Genomic DNA, 25,552 nt, shown 5'->3' with positions numbered 1-25,552 from the left:
TGTGACAAAAAATTTAAACTGATTCAACATATTAAAAAATTTAAAGTATCTGCAGACAGGAAGTAGATTTCCGACATATCTGAATGTGTTAGTGCTTACACGTTACAACTTATAACTGTGAAGCTGTGGACAAAATATAAGGTCATTCTGTTGAATCGTACATGAGAAAAGTGTAAAACAAAATGTATTAGCTGACTCAACATACTTTTAGAAATTGAGAGTACTGTCAAACAAGAGGTTGATGTTGGATAAAACTGGAAAGTGCCCACACATTTAAGTGCATTCTTATAAAGATGCTGACTGAATATAAAGTCATTTTGTTGAGTTATTCATTAGAGAAGTATCACGGAAATATTTGTTGCTTAAACATTTAGCAACATACCCGATATGTAGGCTCTGTTTATTAAGTTGGCAAGGATGAGTTTTGCAAATATTTTGACAGCACTTGACTGAATATTCGAACATACAACCCAAGCAAACTCCTCCTGTAGGAATGGTTTTACTTCGGAAAGGGAGTTGGCCAGATGACTATATTTCTCTTTTTCAGTGAACTCTACGAAGGAAAATGCATCAATGAGGACAGAGACCTGGTATTGTCGAGTTGTACACGTTGTAAACTGTAGTCGAAATTTCTGATCAACGTTTCTCCAGCTTTCAGTATGTACTCATCGGATAAAAACATCTGATAAATAAGATCAAATTAATTTCAAATGAATGGCATGATTTGAAAAAAGAGGCAAAAGGTTCTAAATGAACAAAGAAAAAAAAAAAAAAAAAACGTCACAAGAAAAACTGATTTCAGCATGATTAAAAAGCAAGTTCAACGACAAGACAATCAAGTCAAAAAACAGTATTTATGACACAAAGGACTGAACAACACAAAGCCGACCAAAAATTATGGGTTTATCTAATGTGATCCAGAAGAGTAAGCTGGTCCTAGCGCGCATTTGGCAATAAGTTTCATTTTGGCATTTTTAGAACCAAGGAAAAATGAGCCTGATAATAATTTTAAAAGGATTATCCTTACCAAAGTCATATTTTAATTCAGGTTTCCATTCAGATGAAGTATTACAAGCTACTTGTTTGTCTCCCATTATAACAGTCTTATATCTAAAAAAAACACAAACAGACAATGAAAAAACACAATAATTTTATGAAAAGTATAAAAAAAATAATGTTTTTTATTTTTTTTTCCCCAACATATATCATGTATATATATAGCAGTACAGACATTGAAATAGCAAAATCATATTTTTTTTTCGAATAGAATATGAGACTTATCAGAAAATGTAAAGTATTTGATCTTTGTGGTTTTTTTTTTATAAAAGACAAAAAAGTAGATTAAATCATAAAAAAAAAGATACAAGATGAATAAAAAAAAAAAAAACAAAAAAAAAACAAGAAAAACCAAGTAAATTAAAAAAAAAAAACAAAAAAAAAAAACAAACAAACAAACAAATACACAAACAACAAACCAAAAAAACAAAACAAAACAAGAACACATGTTGGTTTGTCTGAAAAAAAAATAATGTATTTTTGTCAGTTAATTATTTTATTGCTAGTCCATCAAATTAGCATGTAAAGCCCCCTGGTAAATGTGCCAAGCTTGGTTAAGTTTGTCAAAACATTTATTTGTAAACGCTATCTTCTTCTCCAAATAATATTGATGCTTTATATTTTAATCAATACTGTTAAACTTAATTCACCTTTAACATATCTTCTATTATATATAGATATATATATATTGCTTAATCCAGAGAAGTATATTGTTTTGATGGTCGCCTCTGTACAATTAGTGATAAATTTCAAAAGAAAAAAAATATCTTGTGTAAAAGGTATACTAATACCATTCTGCATAAAACAGATTTCAGTTTGCTCAATAAATTCAAATTAATATTCCCAAATTTTATGTTCAATTGATTCCAACTCAATCTCACAAAAAGTACAAAATGGGTTTTAAAGTAACCCTATTTTGGTTAAAAACTAAATTGTTGCCAGAATTCTATGATATAATCTATACTGAAGCCATTGCAGCTTAGTGTATTTGTTATGACAAGTGGTAATTGAAAAAATCTTTTTCCAGTTCTGATTTTGTGAAGCTAATGTTGCCTCTCATCCTTTTACTCATGTAGGAACAGTGTTTATTTTTTGTATAGCTCAAAATACATATATTTATATCCCTTTTGCTTTTCAGAATGGTCTTTATACTTGATGGAATGAAAGGATATACTAATTTATAATCACCCTTATCATAGTTTTTGGAAGTCTAAGCAAGAATAGAAAACCATGCTGTTATATTTCATGATGTCTAAATTCATCTGAAAACACTTCTGAGACTGATAAAATTGAGAAAAGTACCATTCTCGTCAACTACATCATTTACATGTAGAATACCTTTTCTATGCTAGTCTTTGAAAAAAAAAACACTGGTTTGTTGTCAGTTTGAAAAAAGATTATTCATCCAAATTGGACTGGAAAGAAACTATTCCCAAGCTAGTCAATGTATTGCTTCTTCAATTACCATTTGCAAAGCACCTAGTACAACTTTCAAGAATTTATTCTTTATCCTTGGCTGTTGTTGCTTTATCATGTTTGTATAACTATTAATACAGCTAAAGAATCTCTCTTTATCAACATATGACAGAAATATATTTCGCCACTTACAATCATTTTTAAAAATCCTTCTGATCCAAATTACATTTCAATGCATTTATAAAAGTATTTTAATTAATTTATGACTAAATTACAATAATCTTGTTGTAGTATATCTTTTATCACTCTATGAACTGGTGAGTTCAAAATACACTTATACATAAGTTCATTCATCTGTTTGTTAATATGTTCACTTGGATTAGGTAGTAACAATATTAAACAATTTAAAATTAGCAACATAAGTGTCTTCACAACTGGAATTCGACCAATAACAACATGAACATTAATGTAACGTCTAGACTATTGTTTAACTAGTTTTTTATTTTTACAATATTTTCATCATAATTAATTCTAACTAGTTTTTCTAAAACAACATCAAAATTAACACAACATATGTTAAAAGGACGTGCTTCCCCAAGTAAGATCTTGACTTGTACAAAGTGTCTTTGCACTTTACTTTTTACTTCCAATTCAAATTACTTAAAACTCTTCTGACCATTACCCCAGAGCCAATTTTATATACATTATTTAACAAAGATATATGGTGCCAGTTTGTAAAATAATGTCTATGTTTGTTACCTTTTGAAAGACATGTTATTATCCCCTGTTTTTGAGTAACAGCAAGTACCTGCATTCAAAGATCTCACAACAAAATACTTTAAGTCAGACCCGAACATTTTACAAATTTACTCGAAAACCCATCTGATCCAGGCGTTTTATTGCTTTTCGTTCCCTTTAAAGTTTCACCAGCTTCATTAACTGATATTTCACCTTCTAAATTATCTTGTTCATCTATAGATAACTTTCTAACATTCAAATTTTGTAGACTATTTTCAATTTCAATATCTTAAAGTTTATAACATTTAACATCTCTGTGTTTGTACAAATTTTCATAAAATATTTCAACCAGTATAAGTATCTCATTCTGGTTTACAAAATCAACATATTCTTTTTCAACCTTTCGAATAATCTTGTTGGTAAAATTCATAGATTCCAGTCCACAAAAATAAGTTGTGGGTGTTTTCTCCCTTATATATCCACTGCCCCTGGGTCGAACAATTTTACCATGCATTTTTTTCTGTCTTAACTTTTTTAAATTCAATGTATTTGTCTTCCAATTGCTGTATATAATCTGAGTTTTCATTTACTTTTAAACTAAAAATGTTTTCTTTTAATGTTTAATTTTCCTATTTTCTCTTTCCCTCTTTTTTTAACTAGATTATGCGATCGTTTTGCCCCGCACCTCCATTAATAGAGTTGAAAAAAAAAACAAAACTATTAATTGTAAAACGAAGATCCTTATTATTCACTTCATTAATATTGTCAAAATTATATATATATATTATGTATAAGGCTGCATACTGTTACATCCAAGATTTAATCCTTGATAGCATTAATATAGTCAGTATCATACAACAAAGAGTTATTGAACTTCCATTATCTTCCCCCCTATGAATGATTTAAATTCCAGTCAAATTCTAGGATGATCTGAGCAGTAACTTGGTTTGACACAGCAGTTTTTAAAAAACTGATAAAATATTTTCAGAAAAAGGGAAAAATCAAGCCTTGCTAATTTGAAATATGATTTTTTTCCTCAAAAAAAACAAAAAAATAATGTTGCAAAAAATTATTAAATAATTCTAACCTCAAGTAATTGATTACACTTTATAAAATTGAGAATGAAAACGGGGAATGTGTCAAAGAGACAACAACCCGACCAATGAGCAGAAAATAGCCGAAGGCCACATTATGAATGTTTTTAATCATACATTGCCATGTGATATCAGTTCAGTAAACTAACTTCACAAAAAAATTCAAAGCACATTATTTTCTACCAAGACCTATCTCATTGAAATGAAGTTTGTCTGAGTTCTGTTATTTTATCAGGACGAGTTAAGTAATAAAATAGATATACGATGATTAAATGAAGTTTCATATTTTGAGTATATTTATATATGTAATATTTTATTTAATTGTCCATAAGATCAAACTTTATCTCGTTATCAATAAGGAACTGAAAAGGTAATTGAGGGAATGATTTGACTATGACAGCAATTGAACATATGTTCCATTCATAATTTTACACAACCATGCATGCAATATTTTGAAATGAATATAGCTTTTCGTTGTCATGGATATACTATTTAGAAATGGCAACTTCCCTGGGGGGAACTAATAGAAGATAAAAACTTGCTCAGGTTCTCACCTGTTATCTGATTTGTGTTAGGTCACGTAACAGGTAATTGACGAAGCGTCTTTGGTGAAGGAAATGATATTTTTCAAAAATGCTTAACAGAGCCTTAACATGAATGAACCATTAAAATGTATATCAATATATATTTATCAAAACCCCCTCCAAAAAAAAAAATGTGTGTTGGTATACAAAAAACCAGAACTAACCGATGTTTGTTTTTTCAGTAGAACAAATTTCCACTCTCTTTTGCGTATCATTATACTTGAGCGATTTATGTATTCATAGACAAAAACCTATACAATTTCTACAATATATAACATTTAGACATGTTAGAAGAAAGAAAGCACAATTAACATATATTGCTTAATATCGATCAGCTTAAATAAAATTGTGAGGTTATTGAGTTTTTTTTCATGGATATAATTGAGTAATTCTACTAAAAAGGTAATGCGTGACTACAGCAACAGAAGTGATTTTATTTTGTTTGAATTAATATTTTATAGTAATATTAAGAGTTACCTTTATCGTAATTGATAGTCGAATAAATTACTTCTATGCATCAACCTGTTTTAATTAAAACCCAGTGTCCTGCTTAACATTAAATCATATTTGTTGTAGATTAACTTTTTACCCCATAAGCTTTTTTTTTAGAAATTAATATTTCTTATTGACGTGGCTTTAACATTTATAATTGAATGGCTGTACAAATAATGTCAATTGGATAGTTCTTGTGGTCATAAAATGTACATGATTTTGTATATGTTGGATTAGGGAAACATAGGTTTGAAATAATCAATGAGGGTCGGTATGCATAAACCTACTATGTTAACTGCAAAATGTCAATAAACAAGGTCACAATATTCATACTTGAGTGTTAAATATTGTATCTAAATGAAAAAAAAAAAAAAACAGAAAAACTCACCACTTTATCATGTTTATATGATTTTAATTATTTTCCTTAAGAAATATTGTGTTGCCAACAGGCCTGAGGTAAAAATAAAATAAAAACTACCAATTTGAAATTAAGTACTACCGTATCAATCTGCTTAACAACTGTACTTTGAACAATCATGCTATGACATGAATTACTTATTTAAATATAAGTACACAAGTATGAGACACGGATAACGGATGATACATTTCGTAGTTAACAAAATTCTAACATTTCTTTTGATATCATTAAATTTATCATAACAAGTTAAATTTTAATTCATTAAATAACATGCTTTTACTTCTTTTTTGTTTTCTCTTTTTGAAAGATAAATAATAACGATAGAACTTACCAATAATACATTTATATTGTCAAATGTCACATTCATATAATAGTTCTCTTTAAGGGTTAAAATCTAGTACACTAGTCTTTGCATACATAACTTAAATGACCTTGGATATATATAAATATTAATGTAAAACGTTTGTAACTGCTTGAGGCTACCGACGATTGACAGTGCGAAACATACATAAGCGTATTATTTGAAAGAATAATTCATATAGAGACAGTGTAATGTTATGACTGTGTAGCATCACCACCGGATGTAGGTACCCCAGAAGCAAGGAAACAAAGATAACAAAACGTATCTATTTTAATCCCCTTACAGTTAACAACTACTCGCCGCTATTCGCCGTATGTATCCACTCTATTTACCTGAATTTCTCTGTGTAAACAATAGTTTATGTCAAAATATAGTGTTGTTCAGGTTAAATATGATATAAGTTTCTACGAGTACGTCAAATGAATAGTTAAAGGAGAAATGTGTTTTAACAGGTTTGATTTGGTCGTCACATGCTTCGTTGAACAGGTATCCGATTTTAACGATTAGAAATGAAAAAAAGCCAATTAAGGATCATAATAAGCCTTAATAGTAGCTTCATTATTAGGAATCAGTATGATGAAACTTTACCTGTAACATGTGTAAGCAAAACGTAAAATATAACGAAAAAGAAGAGTTTGACCATACCTGACTTCACTGATTTGTTTAACCACCGCTGTGGGGTACCTATGTGGTGATGCTACGGTTATGTGTATATTGTAAAGTGTAAATACTTTATCGATGGGTTTTAACTTTTAAATTGTGTGTTTATTTAAATGTAATTATAACCATAAGAAAAAATATCACCAAACAACAAACCAATGTGTATTCCTCTTTCTAAACTAAAGAATATCAGGGTGGCCATTATTTAACTTTGTCCTTGTTGACGAGTATACAAAGGGAGAGGAAGGAGAAGAAGAATACGGGTCAGGAATTTCTATTGTTATAATCCAAAGCCTTCGTTTAAATGTAGACTGCCTATATCTTTTAGCTCGCGTTTGGCTTTCAAACACTACAATAACTTTATTCAAACGAGTTGAAACAATCTTAATGAAACAAAAACATATATATGTACTCTTAATGTAAATCAAAATAAGACACAAACAAATATGAATACCCAATCCAAATGATTGACATATTTAATCAAAATATAGATGGAGTATGATTCATAAAAAATCGATATAGATAACTTACTTGAAAAAGACATAATTATACAGATAAACAACTGCGCATGCTTATGTGTTTATATATGTTATAAAAGCAAGGATTCTAAGATATTATGGACGTCTTTTGTCATTTATCCATGATACGTGATATAATTTTGATGCTTTATAGTCATAAAATGTTAAAAGAGAAGCGAAGGATACCAAAGGGACATTCAATCTCATAAGTCGAAAATAAACTGACAATGCAATGGTTAAAAAAGAAAAAAAAAAAACAACCAGACAAACAACAGTTAACGTTGTGATTGGCCTGCAACAATTTATTTCTTGCCAAATGTAACTCATTTTTTAGTGTTCTAACACTGAAAAATATACTTTAAGCTGCAACGGTTGGTACGATCTCAGCATACTCTGATATATCTGAACATCAAAATCTGAATTTTAAGATATGTTTTTTCTAGACATTTGTTTTGCAGGAATTCCATTCAAATATTTGGCTTGATGATAGTACAATACTAACCCGATATTCCGATTGACATACGTTCCACTATATCTCACAGATGGCACTGATAGTACCAACTGATAAAATCATGTTCAATGGGCATGATGTGTACATTACTTGTTTAAGGAAAACCAATGTCTAATATAGAATATCTAAGGGTGCCACACATTCTAAATGCTGGTTTCCAAGTGGTAGCAATACATTGTTGATCATATGCCGTGTTATAAATGTTGAAATACAAAAAATGCATATTAATTCATTATTGGTTGTTATATGTGTGTTTATCATGTTTATATGCAGACAATGGTAGGTATGTAGAAAAATAAGAGTGATGGTACATAAAGGGACATTATTGTTTTGGGAGATGCGGCTTAATAGAGGTGTTAAAATTTAGACGAGGACCACAAGCAAGTTTTGCATTCCTTCATATAGAAATTTGTTTTGATCTTCTCATAGTCTATCGCAGCCAATAAGTAAAATATTTAAAGTTTCTACCGCTTTTGGATTTCGAATCAAGATTTCGATTGCATCCTTGGTAAGTATTTACTAATGTTCGATACATATTTCTAAGATAGATGTTCAAAACTAAAACTAAATGATAGTAAAGGAAAACATGTTTACAGATTTAAAATAGTTGTATCCATGTCATTCATTGTACAATTGAAGTAGAAACTGCAAATATTTATTAAAACTATAAGTTTGAAGGGTTCAAAACAATTGTATTATGTATCTAAAACGTTATTTTCATTTGCTTTTAAATAATTTCATTTCAATAAATTCAAAATTACCTCTTTTCTAGATAGCAAAACAAGAATCTGAAAACCCATCTTCTGAAAACCTCAGAAAACTTAATAATACAAAGAAGATGAATTGAAATTTAAATATTTTGTAGCAAACACAATGCTGGTCATTTCATACCAAATAATACTTATTGTCCATGTTAGCATCATGCTTTCCAGAAATGCTCGATATTGAAATGATCACCGTTAGTTTCTTTTTCGTATTTTGAAAGGTAAAAATAGACAACGTAATCGTGATCAAAATTAGATGACGTAAGATACTACTCTTAGTGATACCAATCTTAAATGGGAAGTGCTTTGTGTATTTGAACAATCTCTGCAAACGGCCTAATCTTAATTATTTTTATCTGAAGAATTGAAAGGAACTGGTATAAACTGCGAAATTTTCCACAAAAGCCTAGACTTTTCAATTAATCTGAAAGGAATGTATTTGTTTGCTGCTTGATACCATTATTTTGATTTGAAATCTATCTTAAACGAATAAGGGTATACAATACTTTATAACTTATGTTTTCTCATATTTGGATTTCTGCATAGGAAATAGCTTTAGTTAACAGTTTTAAGTGCGATGTGTTGGTTAGAATACGACCGCAAATTAAGAACGTTAACAATACAAACATAACAATGGATCATCAAAATCGAACTTCAAAATTTTTGTTCAAAAATTTTTCAAAATTACACAGTGGCAGATACAACGTCGTTTACTTCACAGTAAAGTAAGTATCAAAGACTCTGATACCACAGAAAACATATTATATAAATAACACATAGCTGAGAGGGAGATAGAGCAGATTTTTAGCCCGAAAAAACATTGTTGACCGCGGCGAAGCCAAGGTTGACAATATATTTTCGAGGGGTAACAATCTGCTCGATCCAACTGTCACCTATGTTTTATTTATTTTATTATACTAAATGTTCTGTTATTACTGTCTGTTAAATTTCAAATTCAAAGTAATAAACTTTGACGTCTTGTACATAACAAGCATCCCTATTTAGTAAAGCGCACAAATGATCAAGCGTCTCCGTGAAGGGTAATAGAGTATTTGCCATTGGATAGAGTAAATTTTCTCCAACGTATTAACCAATCAAAATCCTGCATTTTGACACGAAGTATAATAATACCTTTTATCATATAGTTTACTTGATATTTTCAATATAAAATATCCTGGTTATATTATACTCAAATTATAAACATGGGATTTCGATTTGCTATTGCCGACTTCAATTTAATGAAATAAAAATGAAAAATTTCGCTTTGAATTTTTATTCAGGATTACAATCGCATATTTTAATTATTTCTTTGTCTGAAATCTATTCACATATCATGCATATAGTGCATATCCCTACGAACATCTGCTTCTTATTTTGATTGTGATACGAGTTACATGTATTATTGCCCGACATTTTAATTCTAGTTTTTTTTCTTCTGTTTGCTGCTTTATTGGTTAATACATGTACATTTATTACTTGTTGTTTGAATGGGTAATTGCCTAAAGTGACTAATTGTCTACTTTTGATACAAACAAGGTCGATTTGAAATGACTTAACAGTTTTACAAATGAAATATATAAGTACAATTTACATTAGATTATTGTTTCAATTTGTCTTAAACACATATAACCACTTTGTCAGAAAAGAGATATAACAAAATAAATATATAATTTACAAGGTAAGAGGAAAAACATGTAAAAAACTGGCCCAAATTTATCAAGCTTAGCTTAACTCTTTTCGAATCATGTCTGTTATGGAAATGTTGGCACACACGCAAGTCTTAGAACATTTTCTTTATCCTGTATTTTGACAAGACATGCTTCACTTTGGCAATGTTAATAGAGGACATTAAGAGTCTACCAAACAACCTCGTTGAGTACGATATCTGTCCACTCGTGATACTTAAGTTTTCAAACTTTGAAATATCAAAAGTGGATACATCTTTTAGTAGCTATTATATCTTTGGTTTTCTATGTTGTGTAATGTTTACCGTTGGTTGTCTTTTGTGTTTTTTTTTCGTGTTTTGCCATAGCATTGTCAGTTTATGTTCGATTTTGATTCCGATTGTCCCAATGGTATCTTTCGCCCCTCTTTTAATGTTCCATTTTGATTTGTCGGGAAACTGTACGAGACAAATATAACGATCGTGTGGTTTATCAATTTTATCAAGATTGTCAGTATATAACGAAATTGTGAAATGGTTGTATTGTGTTTAATGGTTCGAGTCTTATTTGTGAGTAACTCAAATTTCTTGTTAAATTGTATTGGAATTTTTTTGTTTAGACAAACTTAAGTTATAGCAGAAAACGCTTACCCTCTTCTCGAAGCTATTTTTTTTATTCTTTATAGAGTTCATGCTATTCCTTCAGTATCTGTGTCTTACTTATGGTTATTTATATCTCTAGACAGTTGGAAAAGGTACATTTAAAGAGAGGTGAAAGATATCATAGGGACACTCAAACTTATAGGTTGAAAATAATTTGACAACGCCATGTAAAAAAAAGAAAAAGACCAAAAGACAAACAACAGTATACAAAACACAAAATAGATAACTAAAGACTGAGGATACGAACCCGACCAAAAATCAGGATTGATCTCAGAATTTTAAAGTCTAATTCGGTAGGTCACACTCGGGGGAAAGGAGGACGGAATTCTGGTTAAGACGATTGGAACATATCTGTCGTCATCTGTGAAACAGAAATTCCTTATCGGTCAACTAACGTCCGAAAAAATTTCGTGACGACAAGAGATGATTTCAACTTCACCACTTGGAATTCTTGGTTTAATAGCTTCCTTGTGAGCAGCTTTCCTCTATTAAGGACATCATGATAGGAAACACATTGAAACAATAGCCTTGACATATCATATCAACTGGGAGATATGTACTCCAAATGCAGGCGCTGCCGTAAATTTGTTACCTATAAATAGAAAGTTCACATTTGGGAAGCTGAAATAGTGTTGTTCTCAACCAACCCTCATTGTCAACTTCTAGATATAAGTCAAGATATGAGGCAGACTTAACTGTATCTGTTGTATCCTTTACTTCAAGTTCGATGGGATAGATGCGTTCAACATAGTCACAAAACTTTTTTTAGTGAGAGAACATAATCTTTTTGGCGGAAAGTGAAGTTAAAGGACAATGCTAGCTTCTTTTTATCCTTCCTTAGAGGTTCAACTATAAAGATAGCTTCATATGAATAAAGGAACAAGTCGGCAAGTAGAGAGTTCAGTTGATTCCCATGGAAACCCGATTGTTTGTTGAAAAGTACGTCCTCCAAAGTAACAGATATGTTGTCAATCAAGAAATCAAGCATCGTGATGATGTTAGTTTTAGAGAATTTTTTGTTTGAATCATTGTGATGTTTTTACTAAGTACAATTTATCCCTCCCTAAGAAAAGATACTTGTATCTACGTTGGCCATCCCTTTTATCAAACAAAGCAGGACCAGCTCTTTCAATTTGTCTCTTAGTTTGGAAAGGGGAATACTTGTGTAAAGTGTAGAAAAGTCAAATGTTTTAATACCATTGCAGGATGGATGAGTCTTAGATTGTGTGTACTCTAACAAATCTTTAGAATTTTTAAGTATCCATATTTGATTCACAAACGCCGATTACGCTGCACTGCAGACAAATAAAAACATGTACAAAAGAACGAACATTGTATATCTAGTTTGAAAGTGGCAAAAAAAGTCAAATTGAAATTAAGTAGAGAATGATCAATTATTATTCAAAATAAATATTAAAATAAACATGTAACTAAGCGAACAGAAAATTACTTCAAGATGTATGCATTCCTTCTGAAGATTTGTTGGTTTTTTTAAGGACCTTTTAATTAAAATAGTTAATACTACATATTTGCAAGCAATTGATATACTGATTTCAATAATATTTAGTAATGTCCAGTATGAATAAAACACCGTGTATTTCACAGCGATGTATCGTTGTACAGATTTGAATTATTTTTTATATGATATTATCTTTAATTTGTTTTTTTTTGTGTTTTTAGCATCAGTAATATCTTTATTTCAAATCACATGGAATACATAAAACCTTAGCAGTCCAGCGCAGCTGACAGAGGGGTCTTTGCTTTTATATTGCATATCTCATTTGCCAGGAAGATACAATTTTATATATAAATGTTATCTATTTTTTGTTCTTTTAACCATTTGTACTATCTAAAGTTAAAATCTTTAATTGATTTTAAAATAAAGACCGCCATGTAAAGCATTGCATATTTAAAAGTCTAGTTTCCCTTTGTTTTCCTTTCGAAAAATGTTCACTGTTTAATATTATTTCGTGGCGGTAACATTTTTTGCCTTTTGACAGGTGTTGATCTACTTCTACCAGTAGGTTGTGTCGCGTGTTTTGGATTACATCTAGATGTAGAAGTGATTTGAAGCGATTGTCCTGTAACTACGCAAGGTCCTATGTCTTCTCCAAAAGATCCACTTAATTTTATTTCTTCTATTGCATCTGCTAATTTGTAGCAACCAAGCATTGGGATCATTTCATCACCAACTGGTATTTCCTGACCACCAAAAATCACCAATACAGCTGACGGATCATCGGGTACATGTTTGGCAGAACTCAGACATACTATTGATCCGCTATCGGCCGGTAGAGCAAAACAGGACGAACCAATATTCACACCAAGAAAGAATGGTTGATCAGATTCATTTTCTGAAACAATATAACTTTCTAATATGCCCTCTGTGTATTCTGTTCGAGCGCCCCACTTATATACTTGTCTTGAAAGAATATCATCTAGAGATCCTGAAAATATTTTATATTGAAAAAAATTACAGGCAGATTTCGGTCCTTTTAATCCGAATTTGCAATCAGAGATATTTGGTGTGTCAACCTTAACCAATGACACGTCAAGCCAATGGTTTGATACTTTCCATGGTCCTTCGCAAGCAAATACACTTTTTCCAAGAATAGAATGATCGTTTGGACAAAAGGCTGATTCTCCTTCTTCAATGACATGAGCGCACGTAGTAAAAAATAGTTCCTTTTCTGTATTTTGAAGAAACATTCCCAAGGTACCGTATCTAATATCATTATTTCCTGCGGTATGCTCTGCTGTCTTGTCTACTCGACTGCCTTGCTCATAGGCAAATCTTTTCATTTTGAAATTACTAGGCCATTCCTGCATAGTAAAATCGAGACTACTTTGGTTCAAAAATTTCTTGAAGTAATTTGCTACATCAGTTTTTGAAGTTGATTCTTTAAGGTAAACCCGGACAACTCCTTTAACAAAACCAAAAGCATGTACTGATGGATGTCTGCAATAAAACACAAATGTTCATATGATGTAAGAAATAATATTGTTATAATCATTTGCAAACAATTCAAAACACAACTTTTCGTGGACAAAAGTCCAAGGGTATATCTTTATAGTATTACTAAACAAATTTCTACCATTTTAAAACACTTCTGTTGAAGTTGTATGTACCTATAATCATTACATAATAATGACCTGCCAATAAACTTATTATAGATATCAGGATTAGAACTGTGTACACATTTCGTGTCAAAAAGGCCAATCAATGACGCTCAAATCAACACGGTTGAAAAGGTCAAAGCCCAAGCACATTTGTATGTACGAAATTTTATATATAAATTGGAGTGCAAATTAGTTGACGTGCTTGTTTTTGATATGAAGGGGCTTGACACCACTTCTCTAACCCTTTATTTTATACGATATTTTAAGCGGTTTAAAATTGAACATGTCATGCATATTAACGTTGACTTCGTAAAGTGTGACTGAAATACGATTTTAAGTATAATAATATAATCATTTCAAAACGCGGCAAACTATAAAAGGGCAATCAACATCCATACATCTAAGACAAAAACAATAGCATGGACAAAAAGAAGACGATGAAAAGACAAACGTCATTCTACAAAATACTACACCTTGTGAGATGTAATTCAAGATATGAAGCATACATAACTTTATTGCTTGTATCATTTAAAATGTAATGGCATATGCGATCATTAAAGTCGATATACTTTGAACTATTCATTGAAAGTTCATCCCCTTCAATGCAAATAGTTATGTCAAAGCATAATACATTAAGCTTTGATAATGATAAGTGACTTTTAGACCCTAGTATGTAAATATTCAAAAAAAGATTTAAAAAAAATTGAGAATAGGAACAAAGCTATGCATAAATACACTCTCTGTTAATGATTGTTTTTCTTTGAAAAAAATGTGTAATGATGAATAAGTAAAGAAATAGGAAATGCAAATAAATATACAACTGTTACCTGAAAGATAGAATCTTCCAAGCATGTAATTGAACATTGCTGCAGATCTTTGAAATTTCCTCTTCAAGAAGATTTTGTAAAGTTGTATTTAAGTCTGCGCCAGGGTTCTGTTGTACATGATGCATGTGATGTGTCTTTCTATTTTGTTGAATTTCTATGGTTGGTCTTGCAGCTCTGGTCTTAGTTGGATGTTTTTGAATATGTGTACTTTGTTTATTCAAAATTGATAAAATATCTCTTAAAGATTTCATGCCCTTCATGATATTGTTTTGCATTATTAATCCTAAACGAATAAGCAATTCTGCGTCTGTCTCTAGGAAAATGTTTTTGTATGTGGTGTTCGTAGGTAATTTGAAAACCTCTTCTATTTCATTACTGACAAGCAACAGGTCATCAGCTGTGTAGTTCTGATTTTCTGGGGTATTCTGTACGACATAGACAATGGAATCAGATGCTGCCCTGACATTCCTTGACGAATTTAACAGGGATAAGTCCTGTATTAGAAAAAGAAAATTGAAACAGCTGTGCCTTTGATTTTCCAAAAATATAAATATTCACTACGTACAGAAATGTTTTATCGCCAGACATCTTTTTGAAAGGGATCGTTGCGTGTATTTGAGATATTTGCAAAACGTCGAAAAACGGACAAACATAAATTACAAATCAAAATATAAGCTCATCAGAACTTTTTTTTTTGAGAGGAGAGGTGAGGATAGATATTTCATTTTTTCTTGTTTTCGTCTTGCTCCCGTTCTTTTTTTTTAATTTTAGTTTTCATTTTCTTTTATGTGTTAGTTTATACGTTTTGGTTTTTGCATTTGGACATTTGTTTTTGATTATTACGCCTTTAGATGCGGGGTCAATAATTGATGAGGAATCATAACCGCCAAATGCTGACTGTTGTGAGATTTTACAACTGTGCTTTATTATTCGCAACATACCAATGATAATAACCAATTAAATATATTGTACAGCATAATTACATATTTTCTTAAAGGGACAGTAGCTATCAAATTTATGTTTACCGATTTGACACAATTTTTCTTATTAGAGTTATAATATACCAAAGCGTATAACCAAATAACAAAAAGTAAAAAAAAAAACAGTTGACAATACATGGACTAGTTATAGTGTATCAGCAATTACTGCATATTTTAGACTAGACACCATCTATTAAACCATTGAGGAGATCTCCAAAGAAAGCCGATGATCATATAACCCGAAACAAACATATAAAGTAGACAGATAAACACTCGTAATCGTTAAATGACGATTTTTCTGTATCTGTTTGATCATGTTGATTGCATGTCATAAATTAAAAAAAAATATGTAAATCATCGTGTTTTTCTTTATGTCTATGATTTGTGCAAACTTAATCAGTCAACGATAGTTATCTCCCGTGACTCCCATGTTTCACTTTTTGATGGTCATATTCTTTAAATCTAATAACTTGTTACTTTTACGGTTGAGTTATTGACTACTGTTGTTTCTTTCTTGATCGTTTTTCGTTTTTGACATGGCATTGTCAGTTTGTTTTCGACTAACAAGTGTAAGTTTAAATATCACTTATGTATTTTCCGACTTCATTTTGCAAGTCAGTAACAGATCAGCGATGCTTTACAGCTCTATTTGACACATTTGAATCAAACTGACTTCTAATAGCGTTATTTTATTTCTACATTTCATTTTTATCTATGTTTGAAAAGTTTGAAATACAAAACTAGGTTTGAAGAACGACTGCTATCTTGAGATTTGATTTTTTTTTGGTGTCTAAATCCTTAAAAATTATGTATGTTCTGTTGTATTATAATTCAGGACCTACTTATCATCAATAAGATTAACGCACCAGTTTTTTCCACCAGTTTTCAGTATTGTAATATCTCATTGTCTGTTATGAAGCAGTCGTTATTTCCCTTTTCCTTGAAACCTACTCTTTTTATTTCTAGCTCAAAAATAAGATCAAGATTCAGAATTGGTGCATTTTAGACCCAGTGTTAATGAATTTGGTTAGCGGTTTAATAGGAGACATTTACGTATCCTGTATTCAGTGATCATTTCTGAACGTTTATGTGTTATCAACGTATTGTAACACGTCCGGTTTTAGTAGTCAACAGGTAGCTGTTGACTTTCCCTATGAACTTGATTTCAAATTTAGATGAAAGCTTTGTTGGTATCATGTTTGTAGTTTATGATGAAATATACCTGGCGACTCAAACATGACTTAACTCCTTTACTTTCAGTTTGAATAACATATATTAATGCATATGGTCTAAAAAAAGAGCTGCCGAATTTGCTTGGATCTGTGTCTATGTGTATGTAACGACTGTCAGATGGTTCTATCTTCTCGAACGTTTTTCCTTTAATGAAATCTAAATCAACAATATCTTGATCACAACTCGCTATAACAAGCTGCGGGTCACTAAATATTGACTGCCTCAAGAGGACAGCGTCGTTCCATTCTTTTGAAGCTTCGTCATAAGGTGAGCATGACTGTTGTGTGATAGACTGTTGTGATAAATATACAGATTGGAATGTTTCTGGTGGGAAAACAAGTTCCTGAGAAAAAAAAAACTATTATAAAATTTTGTTACATTTATTTTACTAGTAGGCTACTTTTAACTACTACCATAATTTTTGTTTATTTTAATCAATATTTTATCTCGGGTCTATCTTTCAATATTTCAGTCATTGGTTTGTTTGAAAAAATTAAACAAAAGTCTCAGCAGATAAAAGCTGATAAACTTGTCTATGAATACACGGAAGATATTTGCCAACATTATTTTGAGAAAAATACTTGATCAAGTTGACATTAATTATGGAGCTAACAAATTTATCAAAACAGTCTGCTAGTCAAGTTATCCTCAAAATATTAAAAGCTAAAACTACTCTTTTGTGATATCATTTTAGATTCTGCACGCCGGTTATTTTACTTCCACTTTTAAAGGTCTTACCAAAGATGTGTTTATCTCGACACACAATAATTTACATTTTTTTAATTAAACCTGAGGAAATTGATTTTTAGCATTTCATATGAAAGAATAATTTTCCCTTTCTCAATTGTAAAAAAAAACGCTTAACGATCAAATTATGCCGTATTAACTTCAAGTATAATCTCTCAGACAGAAGTATTGTACAGCGTCTGCTATTTCTGAACGCTTCTAAAATTTATTATATGATATTTTGAGATACAAAAAAAAACCCCAAAAAACAAATAATTCCTGACATTTAAACTTGTTTGATAACATCTGAAAATGGGATAATTCCTCACCTGTGTGTCTAATTTAGCCGCTGCGCTCTTTAACTTACGCTTCCTATTCTTCAAAATACGTTGTTTTTCTGAAATTGTTATTGTCGCCATTCCTTTAGAAGATTCCTAAAAGGGGGAACAAGAAAAAAATAAAACATATCACTATTATTATATATGCTCCGATTTAAGAAAAAAAAAAAGTAATGCGTAATATGCTAATTCCGATTTATTTTTTAATTTTCATCAAGTACTCATCTAGAACTGGCTGGTGGCATATGTTTAACATTCAAATGATGACGTTGCCTACATAACAATAGAAAAAACCATAAAAAGAAAAAAAATAATTTTAAAACCAATATAATGATCAATCCAAAATCGTTAACTTTTTTTCTTATGTTTAATTCATACCATTATAAAACGCATATCTAATTTACAAAAAGTCCTATAGAAACAATAAACAATTATGTCACTCTATCATGCCTATATAAAAAATTGATATGAATGAACGGACGTGCAATCGTATTATTGTAATTTAAGGTATTTTTTGTTTTTTATTCCGACTGAAGGGCATACGATGCAGTTACATGGTATTTTTTGCGACGTCAAACAGTGTCATATTAGGAAAAGATGGATTTTTCGACTCACTTTTATTATTAGCTTGAAAACGGATGCATTGACCCCTATTTTTTAAATGGCATTTGGCTTGATTGTGTTTGAAGGTTATTTGTACCATTTTTTATGAACAAATCACCGATGGAAATTTTCTAAATTAGATAAATACTACACAAAAAATCCGGTTTGTTATTTAAAATTATGAAAAATTAATAAAAATGAATTATTTCCAAACAATTGTTGCACAAATTTAAAGCACATTTATGTAAAATAAGATATACTAAATGATTTTATGAAAAATCCTTTTGTGTTTATCTTTTGATACCAGAAAGTTAGGTATGTCTATCCAATGGATAGAAATATTCCAGAAACAGAAATTAGTAAATGTCTTTTACCTGATTTATCTCTAAAAGTAAAAGATGCAGGTATATGTTTTATTGTATATTTTAATTGACTGGTTGAAAACTAGCTTATATGCAAATTTTCTTGCAAACATTACCGTGGGATCAAAACTGTATCGTATACCCTTTATATAAATATATCTGGCGAGATATCAGAGAAAAAAAAAAAAATCAACCTTCATTCAATTTTAAATGCATGAAAGAAATAGTCATAGAAATATATAAATCTTATGAGATTGAACTAATTCCCAAATGTTGAGTACTGACAAAAATGTGTTATCTGAAGTTAACAAGGTGCGTATAAAAGAGCAATAACCATGGTAACAGTTCGATATCATATACCTACCAACCTATCGACATGTTAAAAATGACGGAAGAAAATTTATAATTATGACGAAATCAACAGGTCTTTCCAGAGAAAGATGGAAAGACCTAATAATTGTTACGCAACTAATTAGAACGATCTCATGTTTCAGTAGAGAATTACTAATTGACTAACAATTCTTTATAATAGATATAAGAAGATGTGGTATGAGTGCCAATGAGACAACTCTCCATCCAAGTCAAAATTTATAAAAGTAAACCATTATAGGTCACAGTACAGTCTTCAACACAGAGCCTTGGCTCACACCGAACAGTAAGCTATAAAGGGCCCCAAAAAATTACTAGTGTAAAACCATTCAAACGGGAAAACCAACGGTCTAATTTATATAAAAAACTTTTGAACCACACCAACAAACGACAACTACTGAACATCAGATTCCTACATTACCTTTATGCGTATCAGAATATATCAGAATATACCTCTTTTCTATCAACACGAATAACACAATATACATATCAATAGTAGTGTCATATTCTGTTATAACAATCGTTTGTTATAATTGTTTTGTCAAGATCTACTTCATTATTTATTGTGAAATACAATTATTTGACCAATATAATTTCGTCATTGTTTTAACAATAAACTGTTCAAACAATATGCACTTGATTCAAATATATCTATTAGCACAACTCTTCTTCACCTAAATAAAAACAACGATTTTACACGAAAAGAAACAAACATAGTAAAACATAAATTTCCTTACCATTTACATGCTTTGAATAATGTATTGGATGTACAATTTATCAAAGTTAATAACAATTTTGCAAATGAATTTTTTCCTGTTCGATTCTCACCCTATCATATTATTAAATACATTTTCTGAATTGTGTTATGGATCAATATCACCAGGACATGCATGCTCAGGACATGAACAAATTAACAATAGATATAAAAGGTAGATGAAGGTCGATGAAATTTGGACTGCCACTTGAAAATGAAGGTATATGAAGTTCTGTTTTATCGGGATGTGTAGATTGTTTTATATATATTCCCCGGGGGTGAGATGACTTAATATGATTTAATTTGTTTACTCAATAGATTAAAATATTGTTCATTTGCGTTGGACAAGAACTATTTATACCTGTAAAAATGTAATCAAAATAGGCTATGATCAAAAGTAAATTTAGATGCAGTGTATAACAGCAGGCGTCAATACTTCAAACATATAGTTCTAAATAAGAAAACAATATATTTGTAATACGTTTATATGGTTTCAACAGCTAATAAAAGATTTCACGGCAATATATTAGATGATTTTATTAAATTTCTAAAACTGCTAGCGATTTTACTTTAACAAATCTTTTATTTTATATACGTTTTTAAATTAAAAAAAATGGTTTGTTTTTCTTATTATATTGAGCAGAGTTTATACACACCTTCTCATAGACAAAAAAGGAAAAGCTTCTGGCAAATTAATGTATTCACTTTCAGATATATTGATGATTTACTGTCACTCAACAACTTTCATTTCAGTGAGTGCTTTCCACCTCATTTTTCTCACTGATATTAAGGGTAATGTCGACACTAAAACGTCTGATTCATGTGTCAATCTTTTCCTTTATATTGACACAGATAGATGACTTCAAACTAGAATATATGACTTGATCATTTCCGCTTTCCCATTGTCAACTTTCAATTTCGAAACATGCACATATTCCCAGTCACGTCAAATGGTGACATGTTTCAATTGATCTTTTAGTTTGTGCTTCATTAACAGGGAAGTGATCCTTATACACAGACTCATCCGACAGTGTAATTAAGACGAGCGACAAAACATAGGTTATACGGTCACTATTATGCATTGGTTGTCCGATACAGTGTGTCTCTGTCTTTACCAGTCAGGGCCGTTACTTAAATAAGTATTTTTTTTAGTTACTTATATAGGTAATTTTTGTTTTTAAAAATTATAAAATTACTCAATAGAGTTATTTTAAATTTAAATAGAAGCATGGACTAAATGTAGTTTTCATGAATTTATAAGATTTGAGAGGATTATAGAGATAAAAGATTATTTTAAAAATAATGACAAAAATATAACTTGAATAAGTTATTTTTATTCATCTTTGAAAGAATTAGTAAGAACGGGTCTTAATTAATTTATATCTATTTGTATCTGTCTACCTTCAAGATTTGCGAGGAAAATGATATTGTTATAGTCACAAGAGACCAATCTTGGACCCAGAAGCGTCGATATGAAAGATAAGTGCGTCAGAAAGGCAATTAGTGTTTCAGAAGGATTAGATTTTATATTTCATAGGAAAAATAATAAGATGACTGTGAAAATTTGTTTAAGTTAGTAAAATCTGTATAATTGGACACCTATAAAAATAATATATAACAGTTACTTATATAAGTAATATCTAAAATAGCCTCGTTTTCAAAATTACTTGTATAGGTAATTTTAAAAGTTACTTGTTTAAGTAATGCCCCTGACTTTTTACTGACTAAATACGTGTTTTTGCAGTCTTAGATTTGTTATCTATCTCTTGTGACATTTTTGATTCAGTGTGGATTTCATGGTAGATAACGCATGCATGCAAGGACACGCTTACCTTGACGACGCACCAGGTATCGCTCCTTTAAAATTTCATGCAATAACTTAGAATTGATTTGTTTGTCTAAAATGGATTGATGAGTTTTGAACATTTATCAGAAAACTACTATTTCCTCCCATTTGTACCAACTTTCCCTTTTTTTTTGTTATTTATTTAAATACTTAATATTGAGAGTTCCAAAGAAAGAATTGTTGTCAGCTCTAAAAACATAATTTCTCCTAACAGTTTTGACGAAACATACATTTCAGTTGACCTGTAGAAATATAACTTCAATTTTTACAGAATCAGAGAAACATACTAAAACACATTATTTGCACTATGATTGTTTCCCCTTATCATATAGTTGTTTGACCTATTTATTAAAACTTGATAACATTTCTCGATATTTAATAGATAACTGTTCCGTGTTTGGTCACATACTTGATTGTACTTTTAAGGTCAATATAAGGACAATGATCAATTGTATTATTGAATTTTGATGACATAAAATATCATAATGGTTGTTAAATAATAATAATGATAACGGTACACAATGACAATGATTAAAATTCATTATAAACTTTAAAAAAAAGGTATAAAAAGTTACAACAGGACAAAATGTGTAAAAGTTTAAATTAGAAAGTTTTAGGCCTTATCTATGACTAATCAATAAACAAAAATTAAACAACACCAAACCAACAGCAGCCACTGAATTACAGGATCCTTTTTTTGGGATAAGCACATACAACAGGTGGTGGGGTAAACACACGTGTTTGAGAGCTTAACCCCACGGTCTAACCTTATATAGTAATTAGTATGTCACAGTTCTCCTTTTCTCAACACTCAAATTTATTTTTTATTGCACATCTTGCTGTTTAACAATAGCATTCCATCAAGTATCCGGGCTAAATTAATCACTAAATATCCATGGAAAATATTCAGTAAAATTAACTATAAATAACATTTATATACATATCTGAATAAATAAATAACTGTTACAAATAATCTTCACTACTACAAAATAAGTTAAATTTTTGAATTAATCTATATCTATAATAAAAATTGGAATTACAATATCTATAATTACACAAGTTTGTCAGTATTTGTACGGAAACGGTTTGTCACAGAATAAACTGAACAAATTAGTTGGAAATTGTTTGACTCATCGCATTTGCACGAGGGAAAAAAAAAAAAAAACTGTAACAAAAAGACAGATTTGTAACGTATAGATATAAAAGTATGTAAATGTGAACTTTTGAAAGATTAAATCAATGTCTGCTATTAAGAACGGTTGCAGACCAGTCCTTAATGCTTTTTGACTCCTTTTGATAAAAAAAAACAAGAATTGTGGCAAGTTTTTCTTTTAAAAATCAAAGGACATTTCTTTTTTTGAAGAAGTTAAATCATTTAGAAGGCTGTAGTAATTCATTATTTGTAGTAGCTTATCAAAGATGCTTAAAAATTATTTATTTTTTATGATTTTTTAACACTAGTACTACACAGTATTGTGGTTGTTGTTGATAGCTATATGAAATTTTATAATTCTTTTTGTTATAAATATACATATCTATTTATAATATGTATTTGATAAAAATAATTTAGAAACTTAACTATATTTACCCGATGTACCTTAGTTTTAAAGTGATATTTCTAAATCATTGAAACAAAACAGTTTTGTTATCTTTGTATCTATAAAGTTATATGGTTGGTATATCGACCTTCTGTTCACAAATTATGCAAAAAAGACATGTAAAGACCTAAACACTCATTTACACGATGTTGTTTGGAATGAAATCATTAATTGATTAATTGCAGAATCAACATTTTATTTGAAGTATTAACTATGACAAATTATCAAACATTTCCAGTGCGACGTTTTGGTCACTGTAATATACTGTACTAATACATACCTCACCATATTAGCAGTTGCAAAAAGAGTTTTATTGTTTGTTTCAACACATACTCACTAAAAAACTTGTTTCTATTGCATTAGAATATTAAACAGAATTTTGTCCGAAAAAAGGAACTGTTCATCTTTATATACTTTTATCTATTTCAATGGTTTCAATTGTTTTTGAAATAATTATAATTGTTCTCATTGTTTGGATAATAATTCTTCCGTGATGTGACATACTAAACTTGGTTAATACTAAACCACGCTATCAAGGTCAACGTCACAAGGAAATTAATCTGTGTTTATTTCCGAAATGATAAAATAAAAAAAAACAGGTATCTGCCAGATCATATTTCATATGATGTTATAATTATGAAATCGATTAGTTTTAAGGAAACTACATGTATGTTTCAAATTGATGTCAAACATTTAGACAATGTTTGGACTCTTAAAATTATTTGTTATGACCTTTTCGGCTATCTCTATATTTCATGAAAATTTTGATTATTTTACGTACTTTAATTTTTTCAAAATAAACAGCCAAATATATGGGCTTTTTTTGTTTGTTTTGAAAAAAAATGTAAAAATAGAAAGACGATAACGTAAATATAAAGCGATTTATTGAACCTTATTAAATTAACCTTATCCTGCTATTCTGCATGATGACTGTTTAGCTACACGGCAGAAAATACTCGATTTAACATCACAACCTTATTTTTAATGACATTATCAATAGTGTTTCTCTTTTGTCCTTGTTTTTACTATTTTCAATATTTACATAGTACAGATCACTAAGTGGTTTAGTATTGGTCCAATGAAAAGGATTACTTGATTAATAAATTTACATTACTTCCATTGAAACTATGTGCATTTGAGCAAGATACATAAGGTACTATTCTCAAAGTAGACAATTTGGATAGTCATCCTTATTTTATTGTGTAGTCATGAAATTAATAAAATATAATGTATCTGTTTGGGTCTGCATGAGGCTTTTTATGACATATATTCTTACGTTCATAATCGTTCCAGTATAATGTGTAATATACTTTGAGGACAATCTGTTTTGGTCATTTGTTGATAACACGACTGAAGTTCAAAACGATATTTCTCGGAAATTCGCCGTTAGAATGCATCATTAATTTTCCACGAATGAATTGCGGTATTCTATAAAATTTGTCTGTTTTGTTGATATTTTATTAGTAATTCAATATCTTACATACAAAGATACAGTTGAACTTGTATCACCCTGAAATCGTTAATAATTGTTATCTTGGTAATCTGAGATACTTACTTTTTTTATCAACTTGAATATTCAGAAAATGTTTTTCTTCAGTAAAATGTCTATTGAAAAATGTCCTTGTCAGTAGTGTGCATACATTATTAATAACGTCAAATAGTTCAAATTATACTGAAATAGAACACCCGGAACTTGTTCTAATCAATGATTAAAATATATAGTCTTTGTTATAACAACATTAACGGTACTAATTTCACCAGATATGCATTTCGGCAACAAATGTCTCACTCGAGATGATCAAAGACAAATTATTTTAAAATCAAAGACTTATTCAAAACTGAAGAGCTGATAATAACA

General features: G+C 30.0%; 3 protein-coding genes across 11 annotated transcripts in view; all 3 read right to left on the bottom strand.

The window, feature by feature from the left end:
* The window catches only part of LOC127724412 (sulfotransferase 1A1-like), a 47,804-nt gene extending 41,608 nt beyond the window's left edge, over nt 1-6,196 (bottom strand). Inside the window, exons 1-2 of the mRNA XM_052231368.1 lie at nt 6,130-6,196; nt 1,028-1,110 (exon numbers count right to left, since the gene is read on the bottom strand). Of these exons, the coding sequence (XP_052087328.1) occupies nt 1,028-1,094 (67 nt within the window). The 5' untranslated portion in view covers nt 1,095-1,110; nt 6,130-6,196. The remainder of the gene's footprint in view (nt 1-1,027; nt 1,111-6,129) is intronic.
* LOC127724409 (sulfotransferase 1A1-like) overlaps nt 1-25,552 on the bottom strand; it is a 108,344-nt gene that overhangs the window by 10,185 nt on the left and 72,607 nt on the right. The window lies entirely within an intron of this gene.
* On the bottom strand, nt 12,314-25,341 carry LOC127724407 (uncharacterized). Of its 6 annotated transcripts, none has more exons than XM_052231352.1 (5): nt 25,250-25,341; nt 18,154-18,258; nt 17,088-17,441; nt 14,886-15,379; nt 12,314-13,897 (listed from the first exon to the last, which is right to left on the bottom strand). In XM_052231352.1, the coding sequence occupies exons 2-5, from the start codon at nt 18,241-18,243 to the stop codon at nt 12,889-12,891; spliced, it is 1,947 nt and encodes a 648-aa protein (XP_052087312.1). In that variant the 5' UTR covers nt 18,244-18,258; nt 25,250-25,341; the 3' UTR covers nt 12,314-12,888. The 6 variants fall into 6 exon arrangements, with proteins under 6 accessions (XP_052087312.1, XP_052087309.1, XP_052087311.1 ...); XM_052231349.1 differs by lacking the exon at nt 25,250-25,341 and adding an exon at nt 23,975-24,114; XM_052231351.1 differs by lacking the exon at nt 25,250-25,341 and adding an exon at nt 24,032-24,098.

The sequence above is a fragment of the Mytilus californianus genome, unplaced genomic scaffold, assembly GCF_021869535.1.
Source record: "Mytilus californianus isolate M0D057914Y unplaced genomic scaffold, xbMytCali1.0.p SCAF_14, whole genome shotgun sequence".
Taxonomy (NCBI): Eukaryota; Metazoa; Mollusca; class Bivalvia; order Mytilida; family Mytilidae; genus Mytilus; species Mytilus californianus.
The sequence above is the reverse complement of the archived record's forward strand: the minus strand, read 5'-3'. Positions and strand labels throughout refer to the sequence as shown.

Bases quoted from the DNA above. Each gene is read 5' to 3' on its own strand.
- LOC127724407 (XM_052231348.1), bottom strand. The intron at 17,442-18,153 runs GTGAGGAATTAT...TTTTTTTCTCAG, and splicing joins CGGCTAAATTAGACACACAG to GAACTTGTTTTCCCACCAGA. The intron at 15,380-17,087 runs GTATATTTCATC...TTTCTAATACAG, and splicing joins AGTCATGTTTGAGTCGCCAG to GACTTATCCCTGTTAAATTC.